At 25.9% G+C, this 15679-nt stretch overlaps 1 protein-coding gene across 1 annotated transcript in view; it reads right to left on the bottom strand.

Annotated features, from left to right (window-relative positions):
- The window catches only part of LOC105845510 (E3 ubiquitin-protein ligase RNF216), a 91126-nt gene that overhangs the window by 37522 nt on the left and 37925 nt on the right, over positions 1-15679 (bottom strand). The window contains exons 5-7 of the mRNA XM_065803866.1: positions 13253-13364; positions 9120-9241; positions 7573-7611 (exon numbers count right to left, since the gene is read on the bottom strand). Of these exons, the coding sequence (XP_065659938.1) occupies positions 7573-7611; positions 9120-9241; positions 13253-13364 (273 nt within the window). The remainder of the gene's footprint in view (positions 1-7572; positions 7612-9119; positions 9242-13252; positions 13365-15679) is intronic.

Raw genomic sequence — 15679 nt, 5'->3', positions numbered from 1 at the left:
AGCAAAATATATATATATATATATATATATATATATATATATATATATATATATATATATATGACATGCTTTGATAAAAAACTTAAAGGAATTTACACCGCATTCAATTGCATACACATTAAGCAATCAATAAACAAACACACACAAATGTATTGAATTCAAATGAAAATAAATACATTTTAAACATTTAAACTTTTTAATAAACACATTTAAACAAAGCAATGTAAATACTTATATCAATATTTACATAGATATCCTTTGTTTTAAATCACCAGATGAAGTCTTCTAGGCATATTTTCAACCAACTTTGAACACTGATCTTTATTTGCTTCCAGACACCAAACTTGTCTGATTTCATCCTTCATTCTGAAGATGTACATTTGGTTCTATCAAGATTATCTTTGATGTATTTCCACAAATTTTCAATCGGAATAAGATCCGGACTATTTACAGGCCAAGGAAGAACTTCAAGTTTGTTGTCTACAAACCATACCTTTGATATTTTAGAGGTGTGACAAGTGGCATTATTTTGCTGAAATATTTAACAGTGAAGCTTTTTCAAAGAACATTTTGCGTTTTGTGACAAGATGTCTTAAGTCTGTTTTCGAGGAAATAACCTTTGGCCAACCGCTTCGAGACCGCTTTGCTAATTTTCTTTAATTATTTTATTTAGATTTAATAAATTAATATAATAATAGTTTGTTTTTTAATTTTTTGTCATTTTTATGTTAATTGTTTTGTTTACAAATTAAATAAAAGGTTTGTATTTGATATTTAGATAAAAGTTTTTTTTTATTTGTTTTTATTTTATCTATTATATTTAAAATTGAAAGAAAATATTTTTATTTTTTATTTTGGTGTTGTTTTAAATTAATTTTTCCAGAAATTAAATAAAATATATGTTTTTATGTTTTTAATTCAACTATTATATACTTAATTTAACTATCTTATTTAGAAATAATTTTTAATTATTATAGTATTTGGGATCAAAAAGTAAATTTTTACTAAATTGCATTTTTAGGTTATAATGTACATCTATCAGAATAATGACTTTTTCAGATCTGATATTTAATACAAAATTTTCTGAACTAAAAATCCATAATTCCCGTATCTTGTAAAGTTTAAAATTGTCTTTCTGTATCTGATATATACCAAAGTGAATTACCAAACTCTTTTTTTTTTTTTTTTTTTCATTTAAACAAATAAAAAATCAGGAAAAACAGAAACACAAAAGATAGTAATCTAAATTTTTCTAAATAAGATAGTTAAATAAAAAAATTTTTTTTAATTATATTTCTATTTTAACATTTTCAATTTAACTATTTATATAACTAAATATTTATATATTTTTATTATTTATATCATTTTTGTTTTGACCATTTTATTTAGTATTATTTAATTTTATTATAGTATAAAATAAACTTCTTACTATTTTTAGTTTAATAATTTTATTCAGAACTTAAATAAAAAAAAGAACATGCGCTTTTTTTTTCTTAAATTCTATGAAATACCAAATAAAATTAAGTTTTAAAATTCTAAGGTAAAAAATTGTTGCCCTTAATGTGCATATATATTTATATAAATATGAGGCGCCTCACAAGAAAGGTACCAAGTTTTAGTTTCTAGTTACAGAGATATTTGACATAGTAGTTAGTCAGGTCAAAAAATTCAAAAACAAGATTATTATTTTTTTTAAATAGTTTTATCATATCACAATACATATTAGGTGTTTTTTTGTGAAAACATTTTTTTGGTAGTTGCAAAAAAGGATTTTTTTTAAATATGAAAAAGGTACCAACTCTTCATCAGAATTGTCTTGATGATGTTCTCTCCTCGAGAAGTAAAGAACTCATTGGTTAATATTTTTTTATGCTGTATTATTAACGTTTCAGCGTGCCAGTATATAATACTTTTTATTTTTGATCAATAATCGTTGAAAATCCGAAGAAGTTATTGAAAATATAACTTATTTGTATGTTATTTATTACCTCTTTAAACCTAGTATGGTGACCAAATATTTTATTAAACTTTTTGTTAAGTTTTTAATACGTAGTACCAACAATTATTGATTGATAAAACAATTATTAGATTAAATAAAGAAATAATTTTAAATATGCTTTTCTTTGTTGAATTCCTTTTAACAGGTGCTACTTTAGAAACAAATTGATATCAAATGCTAACATAATAAGCCCGCTTAATTCAAAAATGTAACTATGTATTGTGGTTTTTTCGTATTTAAATAGAAGTGCATGACAGTGATGTTCATACACACCAAATTAGTTATAACAAATAACTTGTTAACTACTTGTTGCAAAATTTCTGCTAGTATTTCAAACCAACAATAAGAGCCGACTCACATTAGTTGTAGAAAAAAGTTTAGATAAAATTAAACTTTAAGTTTAATTTTAATGACTCATTTAATATTGATGGTTTTTAGTTAATATGAATCGTGAATCCAGTACTTCTAAAAATGCTGATATAGCAAAGCTTTTGAATAGTTGTGGAACTGATGGTTTAGATCCATCAGAAGTCAACGATACCCTGCACGATTTCTTTGAATATAAAGATTGTGAAAATGATTTCGATGATGATTTTTTAATGTCTGATTCATCTGATAACCAAGCATCTAGCGATGATGAAGTGGGGATAGATGAGAATCAAGTTTTGACCTCGACTTTGCACGATGAACCAACGAGTGAGAATGCACCTTTGGCTTCAACTTCACAGGATGAACTGACGATCCAAAATGACATTGTTGTTCTTGATAACACCATTAAGACAATAATTCCTCTCCGTTCACTTTACTCACAGTTATTTGAAAGTGAAGATGAGGAAAAAATAAAAAAATTGATATAATCTGGTTATGGATGTAATCAAGGAGTTAAAAATAAAAATTGTATGGTGCACTTCTCACATTCAAAAATATGCGAATACAGACTACAATGTTTTGAGATTGATGGGATGTTTGAAAATGAAAACAAACTAAATGACAATATTGTTGCCCTGTTAAGTGCTCTGCTTCACACAAGTGAAAGGCTAATGTGTTATAATCGTTATGAAGATCAAAATGAACTTCGATCAAAAACACTGATGGATTATCGGTTTCACGGGTACAAGATATATTTGAAAACATTCCTGTTTTGCATGGGATTGGTCATAAACGTCTCTATCTACTCCGCAGGCGAGTCATTAAGTTTGGAAATGCTCCTCGTAGACATGACAATACTGGAAGACAACTCAAAAATACTTGTACAAAAGTAGATGCCACAGCAGTTGTTCAATTTATAATGAATTATGCTGAAAACAATGCACTAATTCTACCCAGAAAAACTCGAGGAATAAGAGATCATCGGATGATGCTTCTTCCGTCAAGGAGACAAAGAAAAAGCATACATGAAAAATATAAATCCCCATGTGAATTGTCTGGAATGCATTCGCTGCAAATTATAGCTTTCTCGAAGATTTGGAAAATGACCTTGCCTTTTATTGTTATCTAACGCCCGCGCTCATACTTATGCAGTGTGTATCAGAAAAACACTATAGAAATGTCTGAAATGGTTAATCTAAAAGTAGAAGTCGAACGAGAGTGTATAACTGAGTATCAAACTGACAAAAAAAATGAAATTTCCCACATTTCTTTTGACTATGCACAGCAAATCTTTCTACCAAACTTACCAGATCAACCTGGACCTATCTATTTTCTGGACCTATCAACTTAAACTCCGTTTAAAGTTGGAATTTTTGGTATTGCAAATGAATCGGCCTGTGTTCAACACAATTATGTAATACCTGAAAACATGTTAATTGGAAAGGGTGCAAACTGTACTTTAAGTATGATTTATCACTACCTTGCTGAACATAAACGTTCTATCAAAGATACCCTGTATTTCCATGCTGTCAACTGCGTAGGGCAAAATAAAAACAATATTGTAATGCAGTATTTTTCTTGGAGAGTAGCTGTTGGGTTAAACCAAAAAATAACTATTATGTTTTTGACTGTCTGTCACACGAAATTCTCTCCAGATGCAGGATTTGGGATTCTGAAATCCAAGTTTCCACGAAGTGAAGTAGCTTCGGTCAAAGAGTTTGTTGCATGCAAAGAAGCTAGTACTCCAATTTCAAAATTGAATAAATCAGTCATCGTCGGTGACGAAAATGGTTCAATTTTTGTTCCAACATATGATTGGCAAGAAAAGCTTTCACCTAATTTTAAAACAATTCCTAATATCAAGTAATGGCACTCTTTCACATTTCAATTTGATAAACCAGGAGTGATTACTTGTAAGATTGATTCGGACAGTGCCGAGGTAGAATTCCAAATATGGCAACACCAACTCATCTCAAAAATTACCATGCCACAAATATTACAACCTAAACTTCTCTCACCAAAAAGACAATGGTATCTCTACAATAACATCCAAATTTTTGTTGCAGAACGCGGAAAAGATTTAATTTGTCCAAAGCCACAAGTTGACAGGATAACGTTTGCCCAGGTTTTTTTGTTTTTTAACCTACCATCATTACAAGAATTCAAATACAGATATATTTGACTTGATATTTAGGCTTTGAAAAATGAAAACATCACTAATTATCTTAAACTATTTTTTATTTCTAGGTCAGAGGAGCAAATGTTTGCAAAACAATTCAAGAAACAGTTGGCAATCTAGATTTTTCAATGGGTTTGCCTCCGGTTAAAAGAAAGCCGCCCACATGAAATTATTGCAGACAAGTTGGACATATAAATAAAATGCTAAAAACAGTTCCAGTTTGCCCCAAACGAAAAGCAGATACAAAATTTTGTATTTAATTAAAAGTTGGTACCTTTTTGATTTTTCAGTTATGTTTCTATTTTTTTATTTTTAAAGAGTTACTGAAATTTATTTGATATGAAAATTTGCACCCATTATCTAAACTGTATTATGCACTTAAAAACAGAAAATAACCACTAACTTCTTCATCAAACTGAATTTATAACATTTTTAAATTATGCGAACTTTCAACTTTAATTTTCTCAAAAACGCTATTCCGGTTGTTGTCCCGCACAAACAGCTTGGTCAAAATTAAAGAAACTTTTTTAAGTGAAACTTTTTTTCTTTTTGATCATTTTTCTTTCTAGTGCTAATAACACTGTTTCTAAGAATTGGTCCCTTATCCTGTGAGGTGCCTCATATATATATAAATTCGTCAAAACAAAAAAAGGGACACCAAGATCTTTTTTAAAAAAACTTATAAAACTCAATATTGAGTCACTTATTTTCAAAATTTTTCTCTTAAATGTAAAGCTAGAACTACTAATGCACTATCTTTAATATAACAAAAAAGAAATAAATAAAATAAACCAAAACAAAAAAATTAAACTGTTGAAATTCATCTAAACTGTAAAAGTGGTAAAAACTGACTTTAATAAAAAAATTTTAAACACTTTTTTAAATCAACTAAAATTGATTATAGCATGGAGTTTTTTTTCAAGATATGGTTTTCAATGTTAGATACTTAATACATTTACACTTTTTTAATCATTAAAATTATAAAGAAATTGAAAAAAAAAGGAGGTACCCTTTTAAATAAACAACAGGTCAAAAAATGATTTTTTTTTTAATTTATGTTTCACTTAAAGTTTTCATCTTTATAAAGTGTTACATATGAATTTTTTTTTTCTTTTTTGTCATTTAAAACTGCTTTTAACTTTTTATACCTTTTATAAACTACAGAAAGAGAAGATCAATTAAATGTGAGCGAAGAGATGAAAAATTTGTTAAGTGATAATGTATATATATATATATATATATATTTGTGTGTGTGTGTGTGTATGTGTGTGTGTGTGTTTGTGTGTGTATGTGTATATATAAATATACACATGTAGCAGCACTCCCTTGCGAGTCAGGCTATAAGTTAGTCGATGTTGCAGTACTCTGTTGCGAGTCAGGGTATTTGTCAATCTATGTAGCAGCACTCTGTTGTGAGTCAGGTTATTTGTCAGTCGATGTAGTAGCACTATGTTGTGATTCAGGCTATAAAGATAGCCGATGTAGCAACACTCCGTGCATGATTTACAGTAAAAAAATAAAAATAAAAACATTTTATTTAAAAAAATAAAAATAAAAACATTGTTTATATTATTAAAAACATTCAGAATGTTTTAAAAACATTCAAAATATTTTTAAAAACATTTTGGTCAATTAAATTTGCATTTTTGCGGTTTTTTTAAATAACAATTAATTTTTAATTAAATTAAAGGTTTTAACTTCCTGACAACACGGAAGTGTTGGACAAAAGTCAAAAGTAATTAAAAGTGACGTATTTGTTGGCAAAATTTTTTACCTTCCGTACTCCCAAATGCAACCATTTATAGAACAATATATATATATATATATATATATATATATATATATATATATATATATATATATATATATATATATATATATATGTTCATAAGGTATTCCAAATATAAAACAGAAAATGGTTTTGGCAAAAGTCATTCATATAATAACATGTCTTCATTTTATTAAATTCAAACCTTGTTTAAACTCAAAATAGTGTAATATCAAGATTGCAATACAAGAGAGAAATTTATTTTCCATAACTCAATACAAAAATAGATCAAAAGCATCCTTAAAACAAAGCAAAATGATATGACATAATATCATTTTGAAAATTATTATGACATAATTATGACATAACATTTTTAAACATAAATATAAGCATAAGAGAATAAAAAGGTATGGAGCAAATTCCTGATATAAATAAAAACTTAATTTTCAAAAAAAGAAATTTGTTTTATTAAAATTACTTTTTTTTTTCTAGACGTGTGTGTGTAAATAAAAACATAGTATGCGATATCTGTTTTTCATGTTCTAATTTTACAGTATCTGTTGAAAATTATGCCAAACCTTATAAGAACACAAAACTGCGTTATTGTCTATTTTCTAATTTTACAAATACTGCGGTATTGTTCACTATTACCATTGAAAACATAAACAAACAAAAAAGACAAGATGAAAATCACAATAAAATGACAAAAAAGACGAAATGAAAAACAATATTAAAGGACAAAAAAGATAAGAAAAAATCAAGATAAAACAACAAAAAAGACAAAATAAAATCCAAGAATAAAAGACAAATAAAAATAAGGTAAAACGACACAACACCATCAACATGATAATTAAGACAAAAATTACTTGCAAGAAATGAGAATAACCAATAAAAAATTGCGAAAAATTTTTTTAAAAGTTTTGATAAAAAGAAATGAAATTTGTTATCGTGACATAAAATCCTATGCTACTTCCTAATTTTCTGGTTCAATATTGCTTGTTGCTGGTTCAATATGTTGCTGGTTCAATATGTTGCTGGTTCAATATGTTGCTGGTTCAATATGTTGCTGGTTCAATATGTTGCTGGTTCAATATGTTGCTTGTTGCTGGTTCAATTTTACTTGTTGCTGGTTCAATATGTTACTTGTTGCTGGTTTAATATGTTACTTTGATATTAATGAAACTATAATTTGTGACTTAAAACCTTATTAAGAAATCAAACAAAAATTAAAATGAATAAATGAATGCTAAAATTCACCTCATAGTTTTGATTGCATAAAGGAGCATTGATAGTACTCTAAATCAAAAAATCAAATAATAAATATTGAATTGAAAACACAATTAAAACAAACAAACATGCAATAAATAAAAAAAATTTTAAAAACTTTTAATTTAAATTTAATTTATCAATTCAATATCATTTTCAATATCATTTCAATATCATTTTCAATATCATTTCAGTATCATTTCAATTTCATTTTTAATATCATTTCAATACCATTTCAATATCATTTCAATACCATTTTCAATATTATTTCAATATTATTTCAACTGGAACAAAAAAAACTTTTAATTTCATTTTAACTAAAAAAGTTTTCAATCTTATATAATTTAAATCATTTTATCAATCAAAATGGCAGTTTATAGGTGTCATGAAGTAGTAAAAATAAGTGTAATTTACTTTTGTGTTTGAAAACTTTTTGAACATTCTTTAAATTTTTTTGAAAGTTAAGGAAGCATCAAGGTTTTTAAGAGAATGTTTTTTTAGGAAAGTTTATTTATAATGCTGTATAAAAGCTGTATTGTGTCTAATGCAAATTCATGTTTCTCTTCCATAAAGCTCTTGTCTACTGGCCGTTTTTCACAGTTTTAAAATGACGATCTTTCAAAAAGTTTTTAGGTAAACGCATGCTGTGATAATAAACCTTAAAACATACATCTGTATAAGATGATTTGACTATTTTCTGATTAATTGAATATGATTCTGACACATTTCATTTTGCTCTATGGCGCTCAATGCTCATAAGTGACCATTCGGCAATTTTTTAAACCATTTTAAAATGAAATCAATTTAAAAAATAAAAAATTGTTTTTATTTTAAAATTATTCGTATTGTCTTCTGAAAGTAATGGAAAACATTACATTTTTCTAATAATTTAACAACCATTTGATCAAGAACTTTTAGTATTTACTTACCAAATATCAAAAAAAAATTTCAATACGTAATTTGATAAAACATCCTACTAGTAAAAACTTTTGTAAGTGTTGTCAATGTTATTCAAGTTAAATTTTACAAACAATTAATTAAGTTATATAATCAAAAAATAGTTAACACATGTAAGCATAGAAAGAAATTTTTACTACAGGCAACCAGTCAAATTATTTCTTTTAATTGACAAATGATCTCATTATAGCAATAATTTTTATTTATTACATTAAGATGTATTTGTTGAAATTAATAAGTTTTTGAGACCTGTTTGAGGAGGGCAACTAACCATTGTTCATTTTTACTGAAACAATGATTTGTTGCCCTCTCACGTCTCAAGAAGGGTGGGGTGGCGATATCAGACATCTATTTCGAACCCTGATCAATAATATATAATATTATTATAGATCTTATTTTAACACAAATTTCAATCCCTTTTATTGCTAGGCTTGGCAAAAATATCTTCCTGCATGCAACAAAATTGCGCACAGATATATAGAATATATTTATATATATACATTTATAAGTACTGCACTTACCACCACTTGCACCCATTGCTCTACTAACATAATCACAAACATATATTAAAACCATTTTACCTCTGACAGATGCTTAATTAAATTGGTTGGCATTTCCTTCTCTAGCTGAGGATGTACAGGTGGCATAGATATACTTTTGCGTTTATTCTTTAAAAAGGAACGAAGCATTGAATCAGACACGCCTAAATAGTTTTAGATTAATGACATGAATAAAAAAAAAGTAAACCAATGTCAAACTGCTCTAGTCCATTTATACACCATATCTATATTTAAAAGTTAACTTATGTTAATTTGTGCATAATGACACTATTATTTTAAAAGCACTTCTTAAAGAGTTAATTGTTGATTTACCTAACCCTGGCTTACCTAACACCAAGAGACATTCGGTGCATCTTTTTTTGATTGTTTATGTCTATAGATTATTAAAATATATACCTGATAGGTCTTTAAATTAATACTTATATATATATATATATATATATATATATATATATATATATATATATATATATATATATATATATATATATATATAAGTATTAATAAGTATTAATTGCTTTGTTAAACAAAAATGAAATCCTAAATGAGAAAACTACAGAAAATTGCAATTGTTAACAAAAAAACAATTGTCCAATGAGTGGAAGTTGTTTATCAAAAAAAATGGTATATAAATGTGTTGTTTCCTTTAAGAATGTTCCTGATAAACAATATATTGACATAACAGAGGGTGAATGAAAAAAAATGCTTTGCCAATCATAAGTAATCCTCTAAAAATAAAAAGTATTCAAAAGACACCATACTGTCAAAATATAGATGGGAATTAAAAGATAAAACAATAGATGATTTTATACTGAATTGGTCCATCCTTAAAACAACGCCTGCATATAACAATATTTCCAAAAAATGCATACTATGTCTACAAGAAAAATTTGCAATAATTACACATGCAAACCAAAAATGTTTATCAAACAAAAAATCGAAATTGATTTCTAAATGCAGGCACGAAAATAAGTATTGCCTAAAACACTATATAAATAAGTGAGCTCAAATAATAGTTATATTAAATCCCACCTTTTAGAAAATATATTCAAAAAAAAAGCAGAAGTAATTAATTCTAAAGAACTCTTTTTAAAATAGCGTCAGCGTATTCCACTAATGTGTGAAAATTTATTGATATTTAAAAATGAGGGATTAGTATAAATAAAAAATTTACAATTTTTTATTTATACTAATACCTCATTTTTAAATATCAATAAACTATATATATATATATATATATATATATATATATATATATATATATATATATATATATATATATATATATATATATATATATATATATATATATATATATATATATATATATATATATATAAATATATAGTACTATAGTTTGTTGCATTTGGGAAGCACAAAAGGAAATAAATGATTCTTAAGCCAACACATACATCACTTTTAATTACTTTTGACTTTCGTCCAACATTTGCGTGTTGGACGAAAGTCAAAACCATTAATTTAATTACAAATTAATAGTTTAAAAAAAAACCCACAAAAACGCAAATTTAATTGACCAGAATGTTTTTAAAACATTCTGAATGTTTTTAACAATATAAACAATGTTTTTATTTTTATTTTTTTTAATAAAATGTTTTTATTTTTAATTTTTTTAATAAAATGTTTTTATTTTTATTTTTTTTAAATGTAAATCATGGGCGGAGTGTTGCTACATCGACTATCTTATAGCCTGATTCGCAAGAGAGTGCTGTATATATATATATATATACTTTTACATGACAAAGCACAGATAGTACTCTAGCAAATTAACTTGATATACTCAAAGAACTAAGATTTTGAAAAGAACTTTAAATACATTACTCAAAATGAATCAGTTAAATAGCTCATTACAGCCAGACTCCAACATTAATCTTCAATTCAACTGTATACCATCTATGTCATTTGCAGTGATTTTTTCAATAGCATTAGACCATCAGAAACATTTAAATAATACTGCAATTTCTGATACAGACTTAATTAGGGAGCAATAGCCAGAAACAATTTAACAAGTTTTGAATTGTTAATGCTACATGTTGGTTCAAAAATAATAAAGTCTTTACAAACGTTATTTTAAAATAGGTTTATAATGGAGTCTTTACAAACATTACATAAACAACACAAAAAGATAACTAAATGGGTTTTTTTGCACAGTAAATTCAATGTTGATGGAATTGTTAAAATGTTGAGGATTTGTTAAAAGGTTTAAAAGAACTAGAATATCGACGAAAAATATCAATAAAAATATCACAGCAGCAAATAAAATATCACAGCGGTAAATAAAATATCACAGCGGTAAATAAAATATCACAGCGGTAAATAAAATATCACAGCGGCAAATAAAATATCACAGCGGTAAATAAAATATCACAGCGGTAAATAAAATATCACAGCGGTAAATAAAATATCACAGCGGTAAATAAAATATCACAGCGGTAAATAAAATATCACAGCGGCAAATAAAATATCACAGCGGTAAATAAAATATCACAGCGGTAAATAAAATATCACAGCGGTAAATATGGTTAACAAGGTTATTTTAGTTGATGTTGATGAAATTCAAAAACACAATGAAAAGATTAGATTGTCAAAAATAATTTCTTTATTAAAATTGTTACCAAGAAGTTAAAAAAATTTTTTTTTGAAGTTCAAAATAATAACAAAAATGTTGCATATATTACTGGTATGAAAATTTTTATCTGATTTAAAACATTTCTTTTATAGCTACACTTTTTTTGAAAGAAAAATTTTGATGTGATGTGGGGATAAAAAGATAAGAATGTAATTGTGCTTTTTGCATTTTTTGGTACCATTATTTCTAGTCAATGTGACAGCACTTAATGGCTTTTGACCTCAAAGTCCTTCAGTAGACATAAATTCAACAAATAGGTAAAAGAAACAAGCAAATTTAAGCAAGTTTATATTTAAATTTTATATTTTAAAATTAAAGCAAAAACATCTGGAAAGAACCGAGAAGATCCGATGAATGTGACTCTAAAAGCTAAGATAGAAAAGCATGAACTTAGATAGAGATTGTAAGTCTACCTAATAAGGTGTAATTACCATATATAAGTATAAGGTGCATCAGGAAAGGTGGTTTAGGGGCGTAAAGCTTAAAAATGCAATTGATTGGGCGTGTAAAGCATGTAAAGAGATTCAGTTGAAAAACTTCTAGAAGTAGTTTTTCATCTTCTATCTCTACCTTGTTCTCAAAAAAAGTTCACAAATGACACGAAAAAGCTTTAAACTATCAAGACTAGAATTAAAATATTGAAGCCCAAAAACAAGCTAAAACAAGTTTAACAAATAGTTATTTTAATGAATAAAGAGCTTCTTAATTTAGTTTTCGCAATAAAATTTTACAAAATAACTAATTCTCAAATAACTACTTATATCTGCTACTTATGCACTGCTACTGCTACCTCTAATATAATCTAATATTTGTATCTTACATAAGTTAAGATTTTTGATACAATATTGAAATTTAAATAACAAATTGTTAACATAATGTATAAAACCCATAAAGTTTTCATTTTTCATAACATAAGAGAGGAAAAAATCAAAGTATAGAAAAATTCTTAACTAAACCATTATAACAAGTATACTTAAATATACTTCACGCCTTATTAAAAAGTGTTACGCCATTTGAATTTTACAGACAAAATGGCAATTTTACCTACGCGTTTTTTAAATTTTTTAAATACTTAAAAAGCTCTTTTTTACTGCTAAAATTTCCAAATTAGTTAAAGCAAAAAACATTTTTTTAAAATAAATTTAAGTTACTTGAACAAGTTACATTTTTCAAGTTACATTTTTATAACAATATTGTTTAAATTAAAGATACTTCATAAATATTTTATAAAGATAAAGACTTTAAATGATTTTTAACATGGTTTCAAATTAATTTTGAATTACAATGCGGTACTTTAAAATACGCAACTGATATAATTTACAAGTAAAGTTACATACTTGTGTTCTGTTATGCAACAAAATCTTATAAAAAGTTATTAAAAAAATAATTCATAAAAAATCAACTAAATCTATAGTTTTTAAATAAACCAAATAAATAAAAATAGAATACAAAAACAAACAAAAAATCTTTTGGAACAATTTAAGTAAAAAAAAAATAAATAGCCTACTTTTTTTTCCATCTTTTATGTCCTTTATTTCACAGAAAATAAGATTATATGTCAAAGTAAAACTACTTCTGCCTTCTCCATAAAAAATATTTCTTATGACTGCTGTTGAAATCTATAAGCATTAATAAATTTCATATATACATAAATATAAAATAGACATATATGGGGGAGGTGGGGTTACCCAAAAACAAATGAATGCGTACAAAGGTAGGAGTTAAAGACAGCAAGTGTGTACACGTGATATCTTTTTTTAAACAAAAGCATCAAAATTCACAACTTTAAAGGGATACCCAAGTGCCGAGACAAGTTGTGTTCATATCATAGATAAACATTAGAAAATAAGTTAAAAATTAATCAAACTTTCCAAAACAAATTATTGAATGAGATATTAACAAAAAACTTCTTAATTTTTAACACCATTTTGTTTCTGGCGAAGAAAAGTTCCGGCTCTTTGACTATTTTATTTTTTAAATCAGATCTGATTAATACAGCGTCAATAAAAAGTTTCTTTCTGAAAATTTAAATTGCAGGGGTTTCCTCTTTGGTGGGTAAACGAAAATATAAGATTCAAGTTTTTAATATCAATTTTATATATATCTGAAAATTATATATTAGATCATTTTAAAAATAATTTCTTGAATTAGAAATATAAATTATTATAAACATAAGTTAAAAATATATATAAAGATCATTTTTAAAATGATTTCCTCAATTTATTAAAAAATATGTTGAAATATATGTACTTAGTATTGTATATTAAAAAAATTGATTACTTATTTTCTAAGAAAAATATGCACCTTGTGTATTTTAAAGTTCGTTTTGCTTAATTACTTTTTAAAGTTCGAATTGCTTAATTACTATTTTTATTACATTTGTTTATTTAACTCAAACACTTAACGACTCGTTGAACAAAAAACAAAAACATGCTACAGCGAGCATTTTTTATAACCACTGCAGACTAAATATTAGGCAGAAAACCCTAATCTGATTGTGTAAAATTGAGCTTAAAAAACTCTGCAGTAAGTGAAAACATTTATAATTGAAACCAGATGTTTTTTTAATGGAAAAAACTATGCAGATTTGAGAGCCTAATTAGGCTCTCAACCATAAGTATAATGGCAAGCAAAACCATGCTTTTGTTAATATCTCATTCATTTGTTTTGGAATTTTTAATTAACTTCAACTTGTTTTTTAATGTTTATCTATGATATGAACACAACTTATCTCGGCACTTGGGGATCCCATTAAAAAACCAATGTGTTTTGCAACCTAGATAAGTTGAATTACCTATTAAAAAAGTTAATTTTAAAAAAGGTTTTTTTGTTTATGTTTTGAAAAACTCATGTGTTAGATAGGGGGTTGATTTTGCAATGAATAATGTATAAATACAGAGAGATGAGGAGTTGTTGAAAGTGTACAGTTGCATACAGGGGGAGAGGAAAAAGTGGAGTCCTACATCAATGGTTTTACTGTGTAAGTATTTTATTGATGCCCCCTTATTTGGAAGTTGTTTTTTTTTTTACTGTTTTAATTTTTGGAAAGCCAAGGGGTCACTACAGTCAAGAAGGCTTACCTTTTTTTATGTTGTTGTTATTTTTTTTTGTTCTTTAAAATGTTGTTAGAAACCTCTCATAACAATTTAACATATATGGGTCATTCCATACAAGATTGTCATTCTTCAAAAATATTTAAACTGAATATTAGAAATGGATTTTTTTAAATTAAATTAACAGACACATTAGTGAATCTAAAATAAATATTTTCACTTCGTCATTTATTTTTATGCAAGTGCATAAGATGTTTAAAATTTGGTAGTTATTTTTAAAACTTAATGATATAAAAAATATGGATTTCTTAACATGGAGTGGTGTTAAACTTTTTTTTTTTAATTTTTAAGTCTCCAATTAAATATTAGTGATTAAATAAGTATGTTAATAAGTGATATTATAATTATCTCAATTATTAGTTGGTATGTTACAAAAAAGAAAAAAAGCCTTTTTCACCGTCACGACTGCAACTATTATAACAAATTAGTTTTTTTATACAACCAAAACTTAAGTTTTTTATGAGAAAATATTTAGCAAAAGCATATTAGTTGAAATGAATATATATGTAAAAAAAATTTATAAAATCCTTGTCTAAAAAAAAGTAAAATGTAATTTCTTTTTTGTCACGACAATGACAAAACAGATGTTTCGATGTTTAAATATGTCATTTCAATGTTTAAATGCATTGTTTCAATTTTTAAATGCATCATTTAGATGTTCAAATGCGTCAAGGAAGAAGATTAAATTCAAAAAACCTTAATTAAAACACATGTTATAAGGAGTAATTTAAATAGATATAACTGTGTATTTAAAGGTTATGAACTAATTTAAAACATAACTTACTTGACACATTCTACATAAAAATACAGAAAGCGTATAA

The sequence above is a fragment of the Hydra vulgaris genome, chromosome 08, assembly GCF_038396675.1.
Source record: "Hydra vulgaris chromosome 08, alternate assembly HydraT2T_AEP".
In the NCBI taxonomy this organism is placed as follows: domain Eukaryota; kingdom Metazoa; phylum Cnidaria; class Hydrozoa; order Anthoathecata; family Hydridae; genus Hydra; species Hydra vulgaris.
This window is presented reverse-complemented; position numbering and strand designations above follow the sequence as displayed.